General features: G+C 33.2%; 1 protein-coding gene across 8 annotated transcripts in view; it reads right to left on the bottom strand.

Moving 5' to 3' along the window:
* The window catches only part of GSL10 (glucan synthase-like 10), a 40407-nt gene that overhangs the window by 13105 nt on the left and 9700 nt on the right, over positions 1-17602 (bottom strand). For 7 of the 8 annotated variants that reach the window (XM_089762133.1, XM_022873810.2, XM_022873812.2 and 4 more), the window contains 22 exons: positions 12773-12849; positions 12617-12695; positions 11568-11690; positions 10619-10721; positions 10370-10493; positions 10058-10247; positions 9901-9953; positions 9712-9772; positions 9487-9568; positions 8822-8871; positions 7769-7855; positions 7557-7633; positions 7415-7439; positions 7061-7155; positions 6825-6906; positions 6520-6680; positions 6308-6428; positions 5655-5752; positions 5477-5567; positions 5228-5388; positions 5004-5113; positions 1536-1670 (listed from right to left, as the gene is read on the bottom strand). In XM_089762133.1, the coding sequence (XP_089618259.1) occupies positions 1536-1670; positions 5004-5113; positions 5228-5388; positions 5477-5567; positions 5655-5752; positions 6308-6428; positions 6520-6680; positions 6825-6906; positions 7061-7155; positions 7415-7439; positions 7557-7633; positions 7769-7855; positions 8822-8871; positions 9487-9568; positions 9712-9772; positions 9901-9953; positions 10058-10247; positions 10370-10493; positions 10619-10721; positions 11568-11690; positions 12617-12695; positions 12773-12849 (2185 nt within the window). The remainder of the gene's footprint in view (positions 1-1535; positions 1671-5003; positions 5114-5227; positions 5389-5476; positions 5568-5654; positions 5753-6307; positions 6429-6519; positions 6681-6824; positions 6907-7060; positions 7156-7414; positions 7440-7556; positions 7634-7768; positions 7856-8821; positions 8872-9486; positions 9569-9711; positions 9773-9900; positions 9954-10057; positions 10248-10369; positions 10494-10618; positions 10722-11567; positions 11691-12616; positions 12696-12772; positions 12850-17602) is intronic. The other variant, XM_022873811.2, reaches the window with a different exon arrangement.

Consider the following 17602-nt stretch of genomic DNA (forward strand, 5'->3'; position numbering starts at 1 on the left):
TATAGGATAAAAATAATTATCATAGATAAATAATGATATTAAAGATAGAAAAAGCAAAATACTAAAAAAATATATATCTAATATGGTTGTCATAAGATTTGTAAAAATGTGTAGATACTATTAACAATATGAAATATTAAAAAAATGATAAATTTTATAATGAGTTTTTGTAGTTAAAATTGAAGAAAACAAAAATTTCGTAAAAAAGGAAACATAGTAAATGTTGACTTATCATAAAACCGAAGAATTTCACAAATTCCACGTCCTTACGTGGAATTTAAAAGGAGAATTTGATCCCTCCAAAATTCCTCATTCAAATTCAAAGAATTTTGAAAATGCCAATTTTTATTTTGCAAACAAGATAATTCTATTTTAGAATTTTAAAAATCTCTCTACAAATGAAATCCCTACTTGAAATCTCTCATCCTAATGCACCCAAAAAGGATATTAAATCAAGAAAAAAAAGCATACAAGGAAATGGAAAAGAAACAGAAAGAAAGACATTGGCTGATACAGCCACCATGAAATATATGCCAGTGAATTTTCTCCTCTTCAAAGGCAGTGGCCAAGAACCATCAACAATCATCAGCAAATAAAAGTTTCAGTTTCCTTCTCTTTTGTGAGTTGCTTGACTGTGTAAAAGCTCCTATTTGCTTTGCCTTTGGACACTTCTTTCGATTTTCCTTTTAACTTTTTACTGTCCTTCCTTGGCTGATGTTAAAAGTTTCTCTTTTACGAGTACTGGCAAGTGCTATAGCACATGCAAGCTTATCAATATGAATTGAAAAAAAGAAAGATAATTTGGGCTCTATTTTGGATTCAGCACATGACTTTTTGGTTCCCTCTTTTCAGCTGATTAATTAAATTTTAATTTTGAACTTCCTTTTGGAGAAAGAATATGCCTATTAAACACATTTATTTCCATCCTCGTGCATACCAAATAATAAAAAAATATATTTATTTTCTTGTCCTGCTATACTCTTGTCCTAATATTTTAGAATTATCATGTCATCATACCCACATCATTTCGTACCCGTATTGGGTGTCCATATCCCGCTTTAAACTACTATTGTAAGATAAAAGTCAAAAAATCTCACTGTCAGCTTCAGTAGGAAAGATTTGCTAAAGCAACTCAGAACTTCAAAACTGGTAATAGATCACAACAATGTCATTCCCACCCCACCATCTATAAGAAGGTTTTCCAAAAAAGACCAACAAAATTTATATATAATATAAAGGATTATTATCCAATACACTAGTGGTGGAGTTTTTTAATCACAAGGGAGTTTAAAGGGCTGACACATCCATTCAGGGTATACCAAAAAAACCAATTATTTAGTAATTAAATAGACATATGGCAATCATATAAGCCCAATTGTGGAGTTAAAAAATTTCCACCTCCGGTGTATAGAATAATAATCCTAATATATATTTGTGTGTGTGTGCATGAGAAAAACCATATTGATAAATTGTTGAGTTGCCAGGAAATAGCATCAGATGATATACTAAGCACGAGGGAAGAGGAAAATTTTTACCAGTTCTTGCCAATGTCTGTCCTCGGTAAGAGGCCCAAAAACGAAGTTCCAGGATATCAGTAGGGCTATCATAAAGTTCTGTTTCTGCTGCATTTTCATCACGGCCGATCCTAGCAAGAAAGTTCTTCCACTCATCTGCAGCAAATAAGTGAAAGTTAGAAAACTAGCACACTATAATCTAGGATAAGCTTCAGTTCAATCAAAAGTCCACTTCGACTACAGATTGAGATAAATGGTTATATGAATGATTTGACAATCAAACTTTGCATGAACAAGTAGGCCAAGAAGGAAGGAAACAATGTTTAAGAACAGAAAAAGCTTGCCATCAATAACATAGACCATCACTCAGGCAGCACAATTAATTTGCAAATAAAAATTAAAAACACCAAATAATCAACAAAGAAAGCAACGACTATATTCAAACTTCAACTGAATACCAGCATGAAGCAAAAGAAATGGGTGTAAGACATGACAAAAAGCATTTGAAATCAAAAGAATTGCTAAATTTAACATAGCCTTGTATTGGTTGTCATTTTTGCTTTTGAAAGGAAAGGACAAATAATTCCTTTGTTTGGATACTTCAAAATGAGGAAGGGAAATGATACATCATAATATATTATTTCATTACACCCCTTAAAATATACTTTTTCATGAATATTGTGGTCAGTCTTGGAATTAATTATTAAAATTAATTATTATATTATTCTTGTCATTATTCTTTAACTAAAATAAACTAGTTTAAGAAAAAACCAAAAAAATACAATTTTTGTAAAAAAAATTCTTAAAATACCAAATAACACATGGCCAATTAAAAAAATTCATATATAGAGTTAAGAACCACTCAAATGCTCAGCAAGTAAGAAAGCACATTCCCAAAGACAAAAACAAGAAACAGATTGTACACTAGCGTTGAATTCTAACCACTATTCAAACAAAAAGCTTACTATTTTCTGCTTAAAAGATCAAAATGAAAAAGCTGTTGGTGTGAGGAAATGCTTATCAGAGGCCAAATGAGGAGTTCATGAGAGAAGCCAAAATGGGCAGTAGACGAGGAGTACAAGACAATTCAAAAGCAACGGCAAAGACTGAAATTCGGAGATGGTTTTGTTTGATAATTAAAAAATAGTAAGGGCATGATAGTCATTTCAAACTAAAAACAGTTTAATCATTTTGTTTCCCCTCTTTTTCCCCTGATTTGGGTTATAGAAAAAAGGGACATTTGAAGGGAATGGAGAGGTGCTGAGTGCCCCTCCCATTCCTTCATTTTAATTGCAATAGTAACCAAACACAAGAAATGTTTCCCGCTTTCCCCTCCTTTCCTTTCTTCCCTTCCCACCCCTCAATCCAAACATAGTGTAAGAATTAAACATTCTCACGTGATTGATTACTAAAGGGTACAAATAAGTATATTTGACTAAACATTTTAGCCATTTACTCATTTTTAATCAAGTATATGATTAATCTTTTACTAGAAAGGACGTGGTTATAGACACAACATGGGACTTGGATACGATATTGACACGGCAATACAGGAATTTTCCAAAAAATAAAAAAAGGGATTTGGATATAGCAAGATGTGGAAATTAAAAACCTATAAAGATATATATTATGCATATGCATATGCATAAACATATACATAATATATACATTTTATTAAATTTTGAATGAAAATATAATCAGCATGCCACTAAAATTCTTTCAGAATTTTAAAAATTTATCTAGAAAATATTTTGTTATTACACATTTTTAAGGTAATTTTATTAAAATGTATATATTTTACACTTGCATTGGATTGTTATAAATAAATCTGCCCAAATAGCTTTATAGCTTATAGGCTTAAAAGTTGTTACTTTTTCCAGTACGGTTTTCAACCATCCAACCAAAAGCCCATTTAACTTTTGCCCAATTTCATACCCAAGTGCCATCAAATTTAAACTCATTTTCTTTTCTTCTTAAACAGTGCGATGACTGGTTGCCTGATTGAACAAACCAACAAGTCATCTCCTTCCATTTCTTCAATGAATCATCTTCTCTCCAACCTTTCACTACTAAATGATGTCTCACCTACATAGGCCAGCACCTTTTAAGGCCAAAAAAGTAAGGGAGAGTTCTGTTGTTCTAAATTTTTTTTCTACTCTGTTCCTCTTACTAAATGGGGACAAGAACTCTTGGCCCCATTACTGTTGGCAACAACTTTTACCTGCTTCACTACCGTCGTATCAAAAATAACATGCAAAAGAATTCTAGTGTATCTGGAGGTATTTGACACATATCGGGCTGGGCCAAACATGTGTTCATGCCCAACACATATCCACCACAAATAGGTGGGGGTTGGAGACAAATCCATGCTTCATAGGACTTTTTCCATAAAACCACATTTTTTTCAAAAATTTATTCCTTCAAAAACCAATAATGACCCAAAAATCAGAACACATTTAATCTGAAAAACTCAAATAGTGGGTAAAGACATAATTGTAGTTGTAGGCAAATCCTAGCACTTACTGCATTCTTCATCACTTTTGTCTCCTTCAATGTCCCAAATTGCAAGATTATTGTTGTCAAGCTTCAGTAGAATCCACCTCTCACATTTCTTTCCATTGATATTTTTTTCAAAATATGCTAACCCAAAAAGAGAAAATAGTGTTTGGTTTTAGAAAATAGAGCCATTTTCTGTTTTCATTTTCTTAGAAAATGAAAAATATAAGTAAAAACGTATTTGGTAATTGAAAATGAAAATAAATTTTTAGAAAACAAAAATGAAAATGGGTTGAAATATGAAAACAAAAAATAGAAAATAAAAATAAAAAATAAAAACAAAAAAACATTTTCTAAAACCAAACGGAGTCATTTTCAACACACTCATTTCCCTCCTACTTCTCACCTCCCAACTATATTGTTATCAACAACAAAAATCATCACTGATTTATTTCTTTGTTCCTTCTGCTTATATCAAATAACTATATTTTGCATTCCTTTGACACATTAAAAAACCTCCAATCAACACAATTGGTACACCAGGGATCAAACACACAATTTGTTGGCTGGTGACACTTGATGTTTCAGACTCACATGGCAAAACATAAACAAATGACAAAAAAAAAACCAAAAACCTTCTATTTGTACACACAAATCCACATGTGCATGTATTAAAAAAACTATCTTCCTTTTCCATTACCAAAAAATGTAACAAGAAAGGAACCTAAGTCAATTAATCTTGCAATAATATGAAAAAGAAATAATTATCTTATTTCATTACATTTTTTAAGGAAAAAATAAAGAACAAGAGAGAGAAAGCAAGTTAGAAACTTAAGTTTTAACACAATGAAACCAATCTAATTTTCCCACAGTTCAACAATTTTTTACAAAAGTAACAGTAGATAGTATTTGAACAAATCAATCAAGGAAATAGATAGATATATTATACAGTGATCTTCAGCTTATAAAATAGCAAACTGAGGTAGAAAATACCTGGATAAATCTTCTGAAGGTAAAACAAAATAGATATTCCATCCTCATTCTTCTTTAGCAGTTCATTCATACTATAAAGCACAATCTCGGAATAGTATGGAGTAAACACACTGCATGTATTTATTGAAAATAAGCATGAGAATACGAATATTGACCATTAATATACTAATACCTAAAAAGGAAAAAGAGATGCATCAAGAAAAAATTATAGAAAAAATTATAACCTGAAGGACAGCATCTCATTTACAGGTCTTGCTGGGGGCATATCCATGAAAAGTGAATTTGTGAAGAACTGTAGCCTGCGTCTTGCCTCAAGATTTTTGGGAACATTTGAAGCTGAATCTTTGATCGTTAATAAAGAATACAATCTTTTGACTTGTGTTTTCTGCATAATAACGAAAGTAGCATAATTTCATTAGGGAAAAAAAAAAAAAAAAAAAAACCCTACTTGAATTATGTAAACCTTAACATACCATTTCAAGATCTCTTGGCCATTTCAACTTTGCAAATAGTCGACCTTCAGTCCTGGCTTTTGATATATTAATCCATTGTTCAGAGTGATCCCTGGAATACACGAAGTAAATTACATGTTAGTAGAAAGCACATATCATATATGGCACACAGAAGCAAAGACTAAGATATTTGACAAACCTCATATTGATGGCAAGTACATCATGTTGTACAACATCATATAAATCTTGAACAGCCTGAACAGCACCTTTTTCATGCTCCGGCTTTTCAGCCTGATTCTGCGAAGCCACAATCAAAACAGAGAAGAAAAATAAGTACTAAAAGTTCCAACAGGTGACGTAGGAAAAGCTTAAAAATTAGACAATTCTTCATTTTTGAATTACTCATTCCTTTTAACAGATACAGAGTTTTATGAGAAAACAAGGAAGCTATGAAATAAAGATATCTTATTAAAACCCAAAGTCATATCTTTTCAAATATCTATTATACTCATTGCCCCAGTCACAATATAAACTGTAGCGCAACAAATTTAAATTAAATTTTCCGCCTATTTCCTCGGAAATTAGTATATCAAGATAAAATCATGATAGAGGCTTTTCTAATATCATAGATGAGTGACTAAGACACTTCTGCTTCATAGTGGAGTGCAGAAAAGCATATAGGGAGAAGAACCACCAAAAAATGTACAAAATACATATTGAAGGAAAAAAGAAAGCAAATATACAACAACCAGAATTCCTAAGCATAAAAGAAATCAAATCAACCACAAGTACATAACCAGAATTTTGCTTTTATACCGCAAGTAAATCAAGCATAAAAGAAATAAAACCAACCAGAACTCCCAAGAGAGCAGTAATCCGCGAAATAACCAGTTGCAGCTTGTTTAGCTGAAAAGCAACATGGATTCTCTTGTTCTCTATACTGGCTTCAATGCCTTCATATATCGTCTCAACCCTAAGAGAATAGAAAATAGATACAACATAAGAATATCTTAATAGCAACATAACTTCTTTAAAAAATGCCAACATTTTTAATAAGAACTTACCACATCCTTCCTTCAGCTTCCAGTATTTCTGTCAGTATGAATCGGAGGGTATGATAGCATTCCAGAACTGCATACTTCATGTAGTCATCCCTTGAAATCCTTTCCCAGAGCTCATCTTGTGAATCTCTACTCTCAGCAGCAATATCTTTAGCCAAAAATATCTGCAAGAGAAACACCGAAGATGAAACCAGACACGAGTTTAATACAGTAAATCACTGTTGAAAAAAGAAATCATTTCAACACAATTAAAGACTTAAAAATATAATATAAAAGAGAAATATAATATTATGATACAAATCAATGACCTTGCTAGCAAGAAGAAAAAGGGGCCACTGAACCAAGGGGAGACTTCCTGTATTTTTAGGCATAAAAAGTAACTCCATTTCACTGAAACAAAGGAAAACTGAATAAGGGGAAATGAATTTCATCAAAGAACAGCACCAAAATATCGATAATATGGAACCTGTGAATACAAATTTCACCCAAGAGCCAATGCAAATGAATATATTAAATCAACAAGTAAAGAACCAACAACACTCACAAGTTAGTTAAATAATCTTCTTCCCTCAGATTTTTTACAATTTCATTCCAAAATGGAGAGAAACGAGCAGCGTAAAACTTGTTCTTCTCCACAACCTTTAGAGACAGAGAGCAGTCAGTTCCCTAAGAATTGGCTCCTGACTTATAATATAGAGAAATAATAAACAAAGACGAAAGCACAAACCCTCAGTCTTTTAGATTAAATGGAAACAATAATACAAAACAGCAATGTCACCCTGGTTAAAGCAAAACTCCTAGACCAACAATAACTATGAAAAACATACCCATCTTCAAAAACTAATTATTATATTGTTTCCCAGATATAACCAAATATGATATGCATATTATTTCCCACCTGGCTAGAAGACGTTGCTGAAGTCCTGCAAAAAAAAAAAAAAATTCTTACATAATAAAAAAGGACCAAGAGTAAAAAGGAACAAACATATAAATCATTTTAGAAAGAATCACAATTGTTGTACTATGTTTATGAGTCAGACCTAACAGGATGAAGTGTCTTCGTAAAAGCTGCTGGAAACTCCTCAAAAAGTTTTTGGACAGCATCCAAAGATCTAATCTGAAATTTCAAGTTAACGCTTCTGAGCACAACTCAAGTTGAAGAACAAAGGAAAGTAGGAAAGGGAGGACCGACAAGCAAGAAAAGGTAACAAGTTTGCACAAAATAGATTTAGGTCAGACGAAAACTACATACCTCCCCAAGACGATCTCTTGCCCCAAGCAAGAATCCCCACACAGCAGATAAGACGGTATAAAACAAGTAAATGTCTAACAGATACATCTGTGGGAGAAAAGAAAAGCGAAAAGAATATAAAAATAACAATATAGAAAAGGGAATTATTCACTGGACAAAGCTGAATGTCTCCACTATATCTTAACAAGACATCCACCAAAAATACAACCAAATCTCAAACATATATTAAGATTTGTTAAAGGCCCTAATCCTTTGACATGTATATATAATTAATTTCCATCACATCATTTAAATGACTCCCATTAAAGTAAGCTATAGCTCAAAATGACATCATTAGCCATTCATCCATGTACGTATCAGGAAGGTCAAAGTTTGAATTTGATCCCTCAAATATTTCAGTTCAACAGTTTTAGTCCTTCTACTTCAATTTTTATTAATATAATCCTTACAATTATTAAACGTAGGTTTAACGATAACTGATAACAGTGTTAAAATTCTTACCGCTAATTTTGATGACATGGCATTTTGATGATGACACAGCGTGATGAAGTGGATTAATTTTTTGACCACATGGCAAATACCAGTCTAAGAAGTCATATTTTTTAATTAAATAATAATAAATTCTTTTGGATTCTAAAAAAAACAATTTGTTAATATTTTTCATTAATAAAGGTTTCTTCTGGCTAATGTTTACCACCGGGCTAAAAAATTCAGGTTACATGTCATGTCATGAAGAAACAGTCCACATGGTCAAAACTGACAACAGAATTTTAACACAATTATCAATTATCTTTAAAATTGACTTTTAATAAAAGTAAAGAAACAAATTCATTAAAATTGATATATATATATATATATATAGAGAGAGAGAGAGAGAAGATAAAACCGCTGAATTGAAATAGTAAAGGGACAAAATTCTAACTTAGACCTATAATGAAAACCAAGGACTATCAGTAATTGACCCATCAGAGATTTCAGTCTTAAACCTATCATGAAAACCAAACACTGTCAGTATTTGATATCTTTAGGGACATATCCGAAATTCCAACTTACAGCTATCACTGGAGCCCATAAACTAGCCACTGTCAGAGCATTATGGTTATCTGCAAGCAAAGCTGACATTCTTAGAGAAAGCCAAATGTGAATTCAATTATGACAAGTATAAACTTGTCATGTTACACTACTACAAGCACAAAGAGAATTAAACTTCCAACAAGGATACCATTGGAGGAAAGAAGAAACATGCAACAAGGGAAAGAACTCCAAGGATTAAGAAGAAGAGCACAGCCATGCAAAACAATTAAGAAACTCATGATTGATTTGTTTTAAATATTTATATAGAGGCCAAAAAACTGAATGAACAGATTTTCAAGTTTTAGATTCATGAACTTTTTCTTCCCACATACAATATCAAATTTCAAGCTGGTAAGAGATATCAATCAGCACATTCAACATCAATATATATATATATATATATAAAAAAAAAAGGAAGCAACTCTCAGTCAGTTGACTACATAACAAAAATATCTAATGCATCATAAAAATTTATGACATGAATATGTAAAATCCCATATTCAAGTTGGTAATAGATATCAGTAAGCACATTCAACATAAATACAAAATTAAAAAAAAAAAAAGGCAACTGTTTCAGTCATTTACTATTTAACAAAAATATCAATGCATCATAAAAATTTGACATGAATATGCAAATTTCATACTTTTAGATACAAAATCATGCCACGAATATTCTATGTCACCCGTAGTTACTATTGTCCTTGTCGGCTTCACCAGTGGCTTAATCTGCAAAATGAGGACAGTCCATTAACAAAATAATTTATGCAAAGGATTAACATACACACTATCTGCAAAATGAAGACAGACCATTAACAAAATAATTTATGCAAAGGATTAATACTAAGTACTCTGCAGTAAATGCCTCGTACCTGGAAAAAATATGCAAATGCAAATTTCCCGCTCAAGATAATGAGCCAGAAAACCATATATCTGTATCACAAAGCCATCATAAAATATTAAAGAAAACTTCTAGCATTCAATGGATAGGAAAAGTTTGCATCTAATGTGCCTAAGGGTACATAAGTCAAGGAACCTCAAGGACAGAGATTAGAGATTACTTAATAAAGTCAGTAGTCCTCTCATACATGCCAAGTCCAACGTAGTACCGTTCCTTTGAGAAAGAATACAACAAATAACAATAATAAAGAAATGGGCAAAAACTAATGCAATAAGACACGGAAAGAACAGTACAAAAATGATAAAAAAAAATAAAACCTGGCGCATCCATTTGATAAAGCGAATCAAGGACCAGCGATCACACCGATTGGTCAAATGATGGAACGCTGGTATCCGCATGAGAAAACTTATAAAAAATTGGATACCAGCATAGATGCCTATAACAATCAAATACAATCTGAAAACAACTGAGTTTGCATTTGGTTTACTCTCTTCCTGTAAAGCTTTCCTGCATTAGTGATGGATAACATTAGAAGAAGTTAATTTTATATATGAAACAAGTATATGGACAAGTTGAACCATGAAATGAAGTCAGAAAAGAACTCTTCAGAAAATTGACCAAGAACATACACATAAAGGAAAGAGATAAAGACTGATGCAACACTAAACCAAACAAATCGAAGAAAAATTCTGGAAACAGCTAGGCGCCGTGTGGTTGAATATGCACCATACATCATGAGAATATCCAAAATACCTATATTATGAAACAAGAACTTCAGCAATTTAAGTAAAATATTCAGCAGCAAGTACAAAAAAGATTATCATCGGTGATAACAGCAGTGAATTATCTATTTAAAATAACCAAGAAAAGAAGCCTACTTTCAATAAACTTCATTACTACAAAAGTTGGACCAAGACTAAGTACTTCCTGTAGAGTCTTGGAGTTCAGACGTCCATCATTGAATGCAATGATTGTGAGTCCCTAAAAGAGAGAGAGAAGCAAGCATTCCATAAGAATGGGGAAGATAGATTATGATAATTATGGACACATAACAGCTTTCATTTAAAAGAAAAACAATTCTATTCTAACACAAAACTGGAGAGAACATAAGAGGGATTTAAAGATCAATGCATTCACAATAACAAGAATGGAAAAACTAAAATTAAGGATAAAATAGTCTCTAGTTTTGATTTGCAGATGGAAAAGAGAGATTGGCGAAGGGGGTGTTTTAACAGAAATTTAGAATTAAATGGAGCATGAACTGTTGGACATTGAAAAAAAAAAAAAGGTAAATGGCTAGTAGATGGACCCTAAACAAACACCTAATAGAATAAACTACGTGAAAGTAAAAAATTACACAGTGCTCTACAGTTAATATCTCTTCCCTTACAAATATTTTCAGTACCTCACTATTTCTCAAATGCTTTTTTTTTTTTTTTTGGTGGGGGTGGGGGGTGACTGGACTACATCAATAGCAAAAAAACCAAAAATTTTGTTCTTGCACCTATCAGAGATGGATGGGCTGCTATTTAAGGATCCAAATTTTGGCCCCTGAATAAGGAGACTGCAAAGAGGGAAGGGGGAAAGGAGAGAAATGGAGATTGAGAATGGCAGTTTTCATTTTCTTCAATTTTATAAAGACAATAATTAAAATGAGACCACAGTAGCCATAAGGCAAATATATATATTTACGATGTGGGCAGGAAATGGAAGAGAGAAAAGTTGCATTTTATTGGCATATGCTCCGAGAAGAAAGAATGAAAGAAAGAAACAAAGAACAGAGAGATAAATGTACATGGAGACAAGCCATCATTTAGAGTTGCAAACCTGAAACATCATAACGAGAAATATCCACAACCGATGAAAACTATGGTAAAGATGGAAAAATGTCCGATGCTCAACAAATGAAGTTTTTCCTCGACATTGACCTCCTCCCGATTTCAGTGGATTCTGCAAAAGAAAAGTGTAGCCATTTGCGGTGTAAAGAAACAGTCAATATCCGCAACAACAAAGGAAAACGGTGTATTGATTAAATAGGCTCGTCATACAGATCCCCCAGTCACAGAGGTCTGTTGGTGCAAAAGATCAAATTACCAGAAACACAGTAATAGAGATGAAAGAAACCATGACACTTATTGCTATGTTCATGTCTCCATTTAAAGTTCAATCAATTACCAGATGAACAGTTCAACTTCATCTTTAAAAATCAAATCACTTTGAAGCTCACATCTTTCTTGGTGACAAAGATTCTTAAGTACAAGAAGCATAACGGAAATGGAAGACAAGGTGGTCTAAGACAGGTGCAGCAGGAGCCTAAAATCAATTTAAAAAAAGAAGGCTTACATAAATACACATACATATGCATATGCATGCATGGAGAATGAGACACAACACACACACAAATATAAATATAACCCATATAAAACAAGATTTAGGCTAAAAAATAAACTGATTATACCTTAAACATTCTCACGATATGAGTTTATATGATATCAAGATCCAATTGCTTAAAACCTCTACGACTTCCAAGTACAATTGGAAAAGCAGACAATTGTTTGAAGAAAACTTGTAAATTTCAGTCATACTTGAAATTTCTTTCATTGTTAAAGAACAAAAAAAAAAAAAAAATCTCCTGCAGAAAAAATGTATTGTGAGCATAGGTTATTTTAAAGATGGATCAGTCATGACATGTTTTGAAAATGTTAGGTTTAGAGCAATCATTAACTGATGCCAATCATGTTCAAGATATCACAATAAAAAAGAAAATTTGCACCCTCAATTCAAAGAACTGAAGAAAGAAAAGAAATCTAACAGGACACAACATCCTTAAACTTAACACACACATCTAATTGAACAGTGATTAGATAGATGCAAACCTGTGACCTAGGTTTTGGCTTTTGGAAAAAAGATGAACGTTTGCGCCAAGGCCAGCTAAGCTCAAAACAATGAAGTGACCTGAAAAAGAGTCAGACGGTCAACCATCAAAACATGTAAGACCACCTTAAAGAGTATCAATGTTGACAAAATCTTACCAAAAATATTCATTAAAATCATCGTAATTTCTCCAAGCAGAATGTGGTGCCCGGCCATTGTCATTGTTCGCAGCTTCCTGTGTTCCAAATTTAAATGCATAAGTCAGAAACATAAAAATGGTGGCATGGTATTTCATGAGGAAACAAGTATCAGTGTGAGTATCAAGCAGCTGCCATCTAAATAGCAAAAGCACCCCCCAAGAATAAGTCAAACTTTCTTAAATAACCAGGGATATTTGTACTCTTCTTGCTTTTCCTTTGTAGTACACAACTACACCCAGTCTATAATAACGTGAAAACAAATGCCAAATCTTGATACATGACAGAGGCAAAATGCCACTATTAACATTCTGGAGATCATTATTCAAACTCTTTCAGAGAACATGGCCTAGAAAAGGCAACACAAATCCAAAGGATCCATACAACAGATCAAAACTATGCTAGGATCAAGAAAAAACTTTTGTTGCCTAAGATTATGGGAAAAGATGTCCCGTTCTTGTTCTATTTTCAAATGCAAATAGAGCTTTGCAGCTACTTCCACCACTAGTTTCTCTTCAATTCTGCAATTATCACACATTAAGAGCAACCCGCTATAAGAAATTGAGTGTCACTTTAGGCTCCAAACTGCGTCTAACCTGAAACAGAGCTGACTAGGCTCCTATATTAAACTAACATAGGGCCCTTAAGCATACCGCACTATAAGCAAATGTAAAATTACAAAATAAGGTTTTAAAATTGTGGAAATCTAATATTCATTATTACTTGATTAGTTGACTTTGTCTATTTTAGTTAAGTCTCTTATTTTTAGAATAAGGAGTAATTTTGATGGTTACACCAAATCCATTAGATATTTTCCGATTAAGTGTAGAGAGTAAATTACTCCTTTGATTAGCTGTTTGTTGCATGAAAATATTGGGTTTTAAGGTTGCGAATATTCAGTCTTTAGCCTATATATTTTCATGCAATTCTAGCATTGTAATAAGAAAAATATAGAAGAATAAAACAGTTTTATTCTAGAGATTTCTTCATGGTATCAGAACACGATCTAAACCTTTGAAATTCTTCACTCAGAATCCAGCATGGCCAGCGGAAGACAAAGCCAAAAGTCAGAGGTTACCTGTAGCCTCGGAGCTAGCATTTCCCAATCACTACAAAACATTACCACTCCTATTCAAACAGGTTCTTTAGCACAAAAAAGTAATTTTCTAAGTGCCTTGAGTGTAAAACTAGAGAAATCAAATTCCTGGATTGTGGATTCAGGAGCTTCAGACCATATGAGAGGGAATGCATCTATATTTAGTAAATACAACCCATGTCATGAAAACTTCACAGTTTGAATTACTGATGGATCACTTTCAAAAGTAGCAGGTATAGGTTCTGTTATTATTTCCAAAGAGATAACACTTGATTCTGTTCTATTTGTCCCAAATTTAAATTGCAATCTACTGTCTATAAACAAACTTACAAGAGACCTTAAGTGTGTTACAAATTTTTTTCCAAATATGTGTGAATTTCAGGATTTGGACTCAAGGAAGATGACTGGCAATGCTAAGATGTGTGCAGGACTCTATATCCTAAGAACTAATGATTCTGAAAGATAGTATCAGAAGACCTCTTATGTGGCTTTATCCTCCAGTAATAATAAAGATAGTACTATCATGTTTTGAATCTATTGATTAGGACATCCAAATTTTTTGTACCTCAAAAGGTTGTTTCTCTCATTATTCAATAAAAATCCCGACAACTTTCAATGTGAAGTTTGGCAACTATCCAAACATACCCGTACCATATATCCTACTCAGCCTTACAAATCATCCCATCCTTTTTTCAATGATACACAATAACATTTTGGGTCCCTCCAGAGTAAATAAAATTACTAGCTCTAGATGATTTGTCACATTTATTGATGATCACACTAGAATTACTTGGGTATTCCTTATGAAGGAAAAATCAGAAATGAGCCAGCCATTCCAAAACTTCAACAATATGATCCAAACTCAATTCAAAACCAAAATCCAAGTGCTATGAACCGACAATGGGAGAGAATACTACAATTCAATCCTTGGATCATATCTAACGAAGCATGGTATAATTCATCAAAGCTCATGTGTCAATACTCAACAAAATGACGTTGCTGAAAGAAAGAATCGACATTTTTTAGAAGTTGCAAGATCCCTCGTGATAGCTGCCCATGTACCTAAGCATTTTTGGGGTGAGGCTGTTCTTACCGCTACATATCTAATAAACAAAATGCCTTCTCAAGTCCAAAAATTTCAAAGCCCTAGCCAATCCCTTCTCATTTCCTATCCTCAGCTTCGAAACACCTTGTCTAGTCCCATTAAAGTGTTTGGATGCACTGCATCTGTTCTTACCAGCCAACAAAACCAAAGCAAATTAGATCCCAAATCCATCAAATGCATATTTCTCGGATACTCCCCAAATCAAAAAGGATACAAGTGTTACTAGTAACAAAGAAATTCTACCATCTATGAATGTTACCTTTTTTGAAAACTAACCTTACTTTCCCAAAACTGCCATTCAAGGGGAGAATCCAATCACACGGGAATATCAGCTTTGGGAAGATCCTACTATCGAACCAACAAACACTTCTCAAGCTCCCTTTCACGTCCAAAACATTCAACCAGATCCTCCATATCCTTTTCAACTCCAAAACATCCAACCAAATTCTCAAAGCTCAAAGTCCACACAAGGGAAAACAAACAAAGAATTGATTGTCTATTCAAGAAGACACAAAACTTAGAAAGATCTAGGAGAATGTACACCTTCAAAGCAAAACCAAGAATTTGAACCAATTCCAGAGATACTTGAAACCAACACAGGTAACACTTACTAAATCTGATTCAATTGAATCATTTAATGTTCTTAATCAACCGATTGCTCTAAGGAAAGGTGTGAGATCATGTACTCAACACCCAATCTGTAATGTGGTTTCTTATGAAGGTTTATCACCTTGTTATCGGGCTTTTGTTACCACACTAGACAATATGCAGATTCCCGATAATGTTAATGAAGCATTCATGCAACCAAAATGGAAGATGGCTGCTTCGAAAGAAAACAGGGTCTTAAAAAAGAACAAAACATGGGAGATTTCAAAACTACCCAAAGGGAAAAATCCAGTTGGGTGCAAATGGATTTTTACTATCAAGCACAATGCAAATGGAAGTATTAACGAATTCAAAACTCGTATTGTTGCAAAAGGATTTCCTCAATCTTATGGTGTTGACTATGAGGTAACATTTGCTCCAGTTGCTAAACTTAATTCAATCCGGCTGTTATTATCATTGGCAGCAAATCTAGATTGGCCACTCCACTAACTAGATGTCAAAATGCATTTCTTAATGGCGACCTAGAAAAAGAAGTTTACATGGAAATCCCTCTAGGATTCAAAAACCAGGACAATTCTAGCAAGGTATGTAAACTTCAAAAGTCTTCATATGATCTCAAACAATCCCCACGTGCATGGTTTGATAGACTAACAAAGGTGGTAGAGAAGTATGGTTTTTCAAAATGCCAGACCGATCACACCATGTTTGTCAAACATTTACGTTGAGAAAAATTAGCCATTCTTATAGTCTATGTGGATGAAATTATTCTTACTGGAGACTATGTGGAAGAAATTAGCAACCTAAAGAACCTCCTAGCCAAAGAATTTAAAATCAAATATTTGAGACACCTCAAACATTGTCTTGGCATAGAGGTAGCTCGCTCAAGGAATGGCATTTCTATTTCACAACGTATGTCCTAGATTTAATAAAGGAAACTGGAATGCTTGGATGCAAACCCGTTGACAACCCTATGGACACAATAAATAAGGTAGGAATAGAAGAAAGAAGTCCACCAACTAATAAAGGCAGATATCAAAGACTTGTTGGGAAACTCATCTACCACTCTCATACAAGACCAGATATCAGTTTTTCAATTAGAACGATAAGCAGATTCATGAACAACCCAACCGAAGTACATTTAAGGGTTGTGTATCAAATCTTATAGTACCTAAAAAAGAGTCTTAGCAAAGGTTTATTTTTTTAGAAGACATCACGCTGAAATGTTGAAATTTACACTGATGCTGACTTGGCTAGATCCATTATTGACCGAAGATCAACTACTGATTATTGTACCTATGTGTGAGCAAATTTGGTTACTTGGCGAAGCAAGAAGCAATCTGTGGTAGCTAGAAGTAGCACAGAAGCTGAATTTAGAGCTATTTCTTATGGCATATGTGAGGGAATTTGACTGAAAAAGTTGCTAGGGGAGTTAAATGTCTCTGCAGAAGAATCCATGAAGATATTTTGTGACAACAAAGCTGCCATAAGTATAGCAAAGAATCTTGTTCATCATGATAAGACTAAACATGTGGAGATTGATCATCACTTCATCAAAGAAAAGAGGAAGGAATTGTTACATTAGCTTATACTCCCACATGCCTCCAAACTACAGACATACTCACTAAAGCTCTCTTGAAACAATTTCTAGAATCTAAAGTCCAAGCTGTGCATGATTGACATCTACCACCCAGCATGAGAGAGTGTGGAAATCTAATATTGATTATTATTTGATTAGTTGACTTTGTCTATTTTAGTTAAGTCTCTTATTTTTAGAATAAAGACTAATTTGAATAACTACACCAAATCCATTGGATATTTTCCTATTATGTGTAGAGAGTAAATTACTCCTTTAATTAGTTGTTTTAATGTATGAAAATCTTGGGTTTTAAGGCCAAGAATATTCAGTCTTTAGCCTATATATTTTCATGCAATTTTAGCATTGTAATAAGAAAAATATAGAAGAATAAAATAATTTTATTCTAGA

This window comes from Durio zibethinus, chromosome 6 (assembly GCF_047325235.1).
Source record: "Durio zibethinus cultivar Kanyao isolate XHJ-2024 chromosome 6, ASM4732523v1, whole genome shotgun sequence".
Lineage (NCBI taxonomy): Eukaryota > Viridiplantae > Streptophyta > Magnoliopsida > Malvales > Malvaceae > Durio > Durio zibethinus.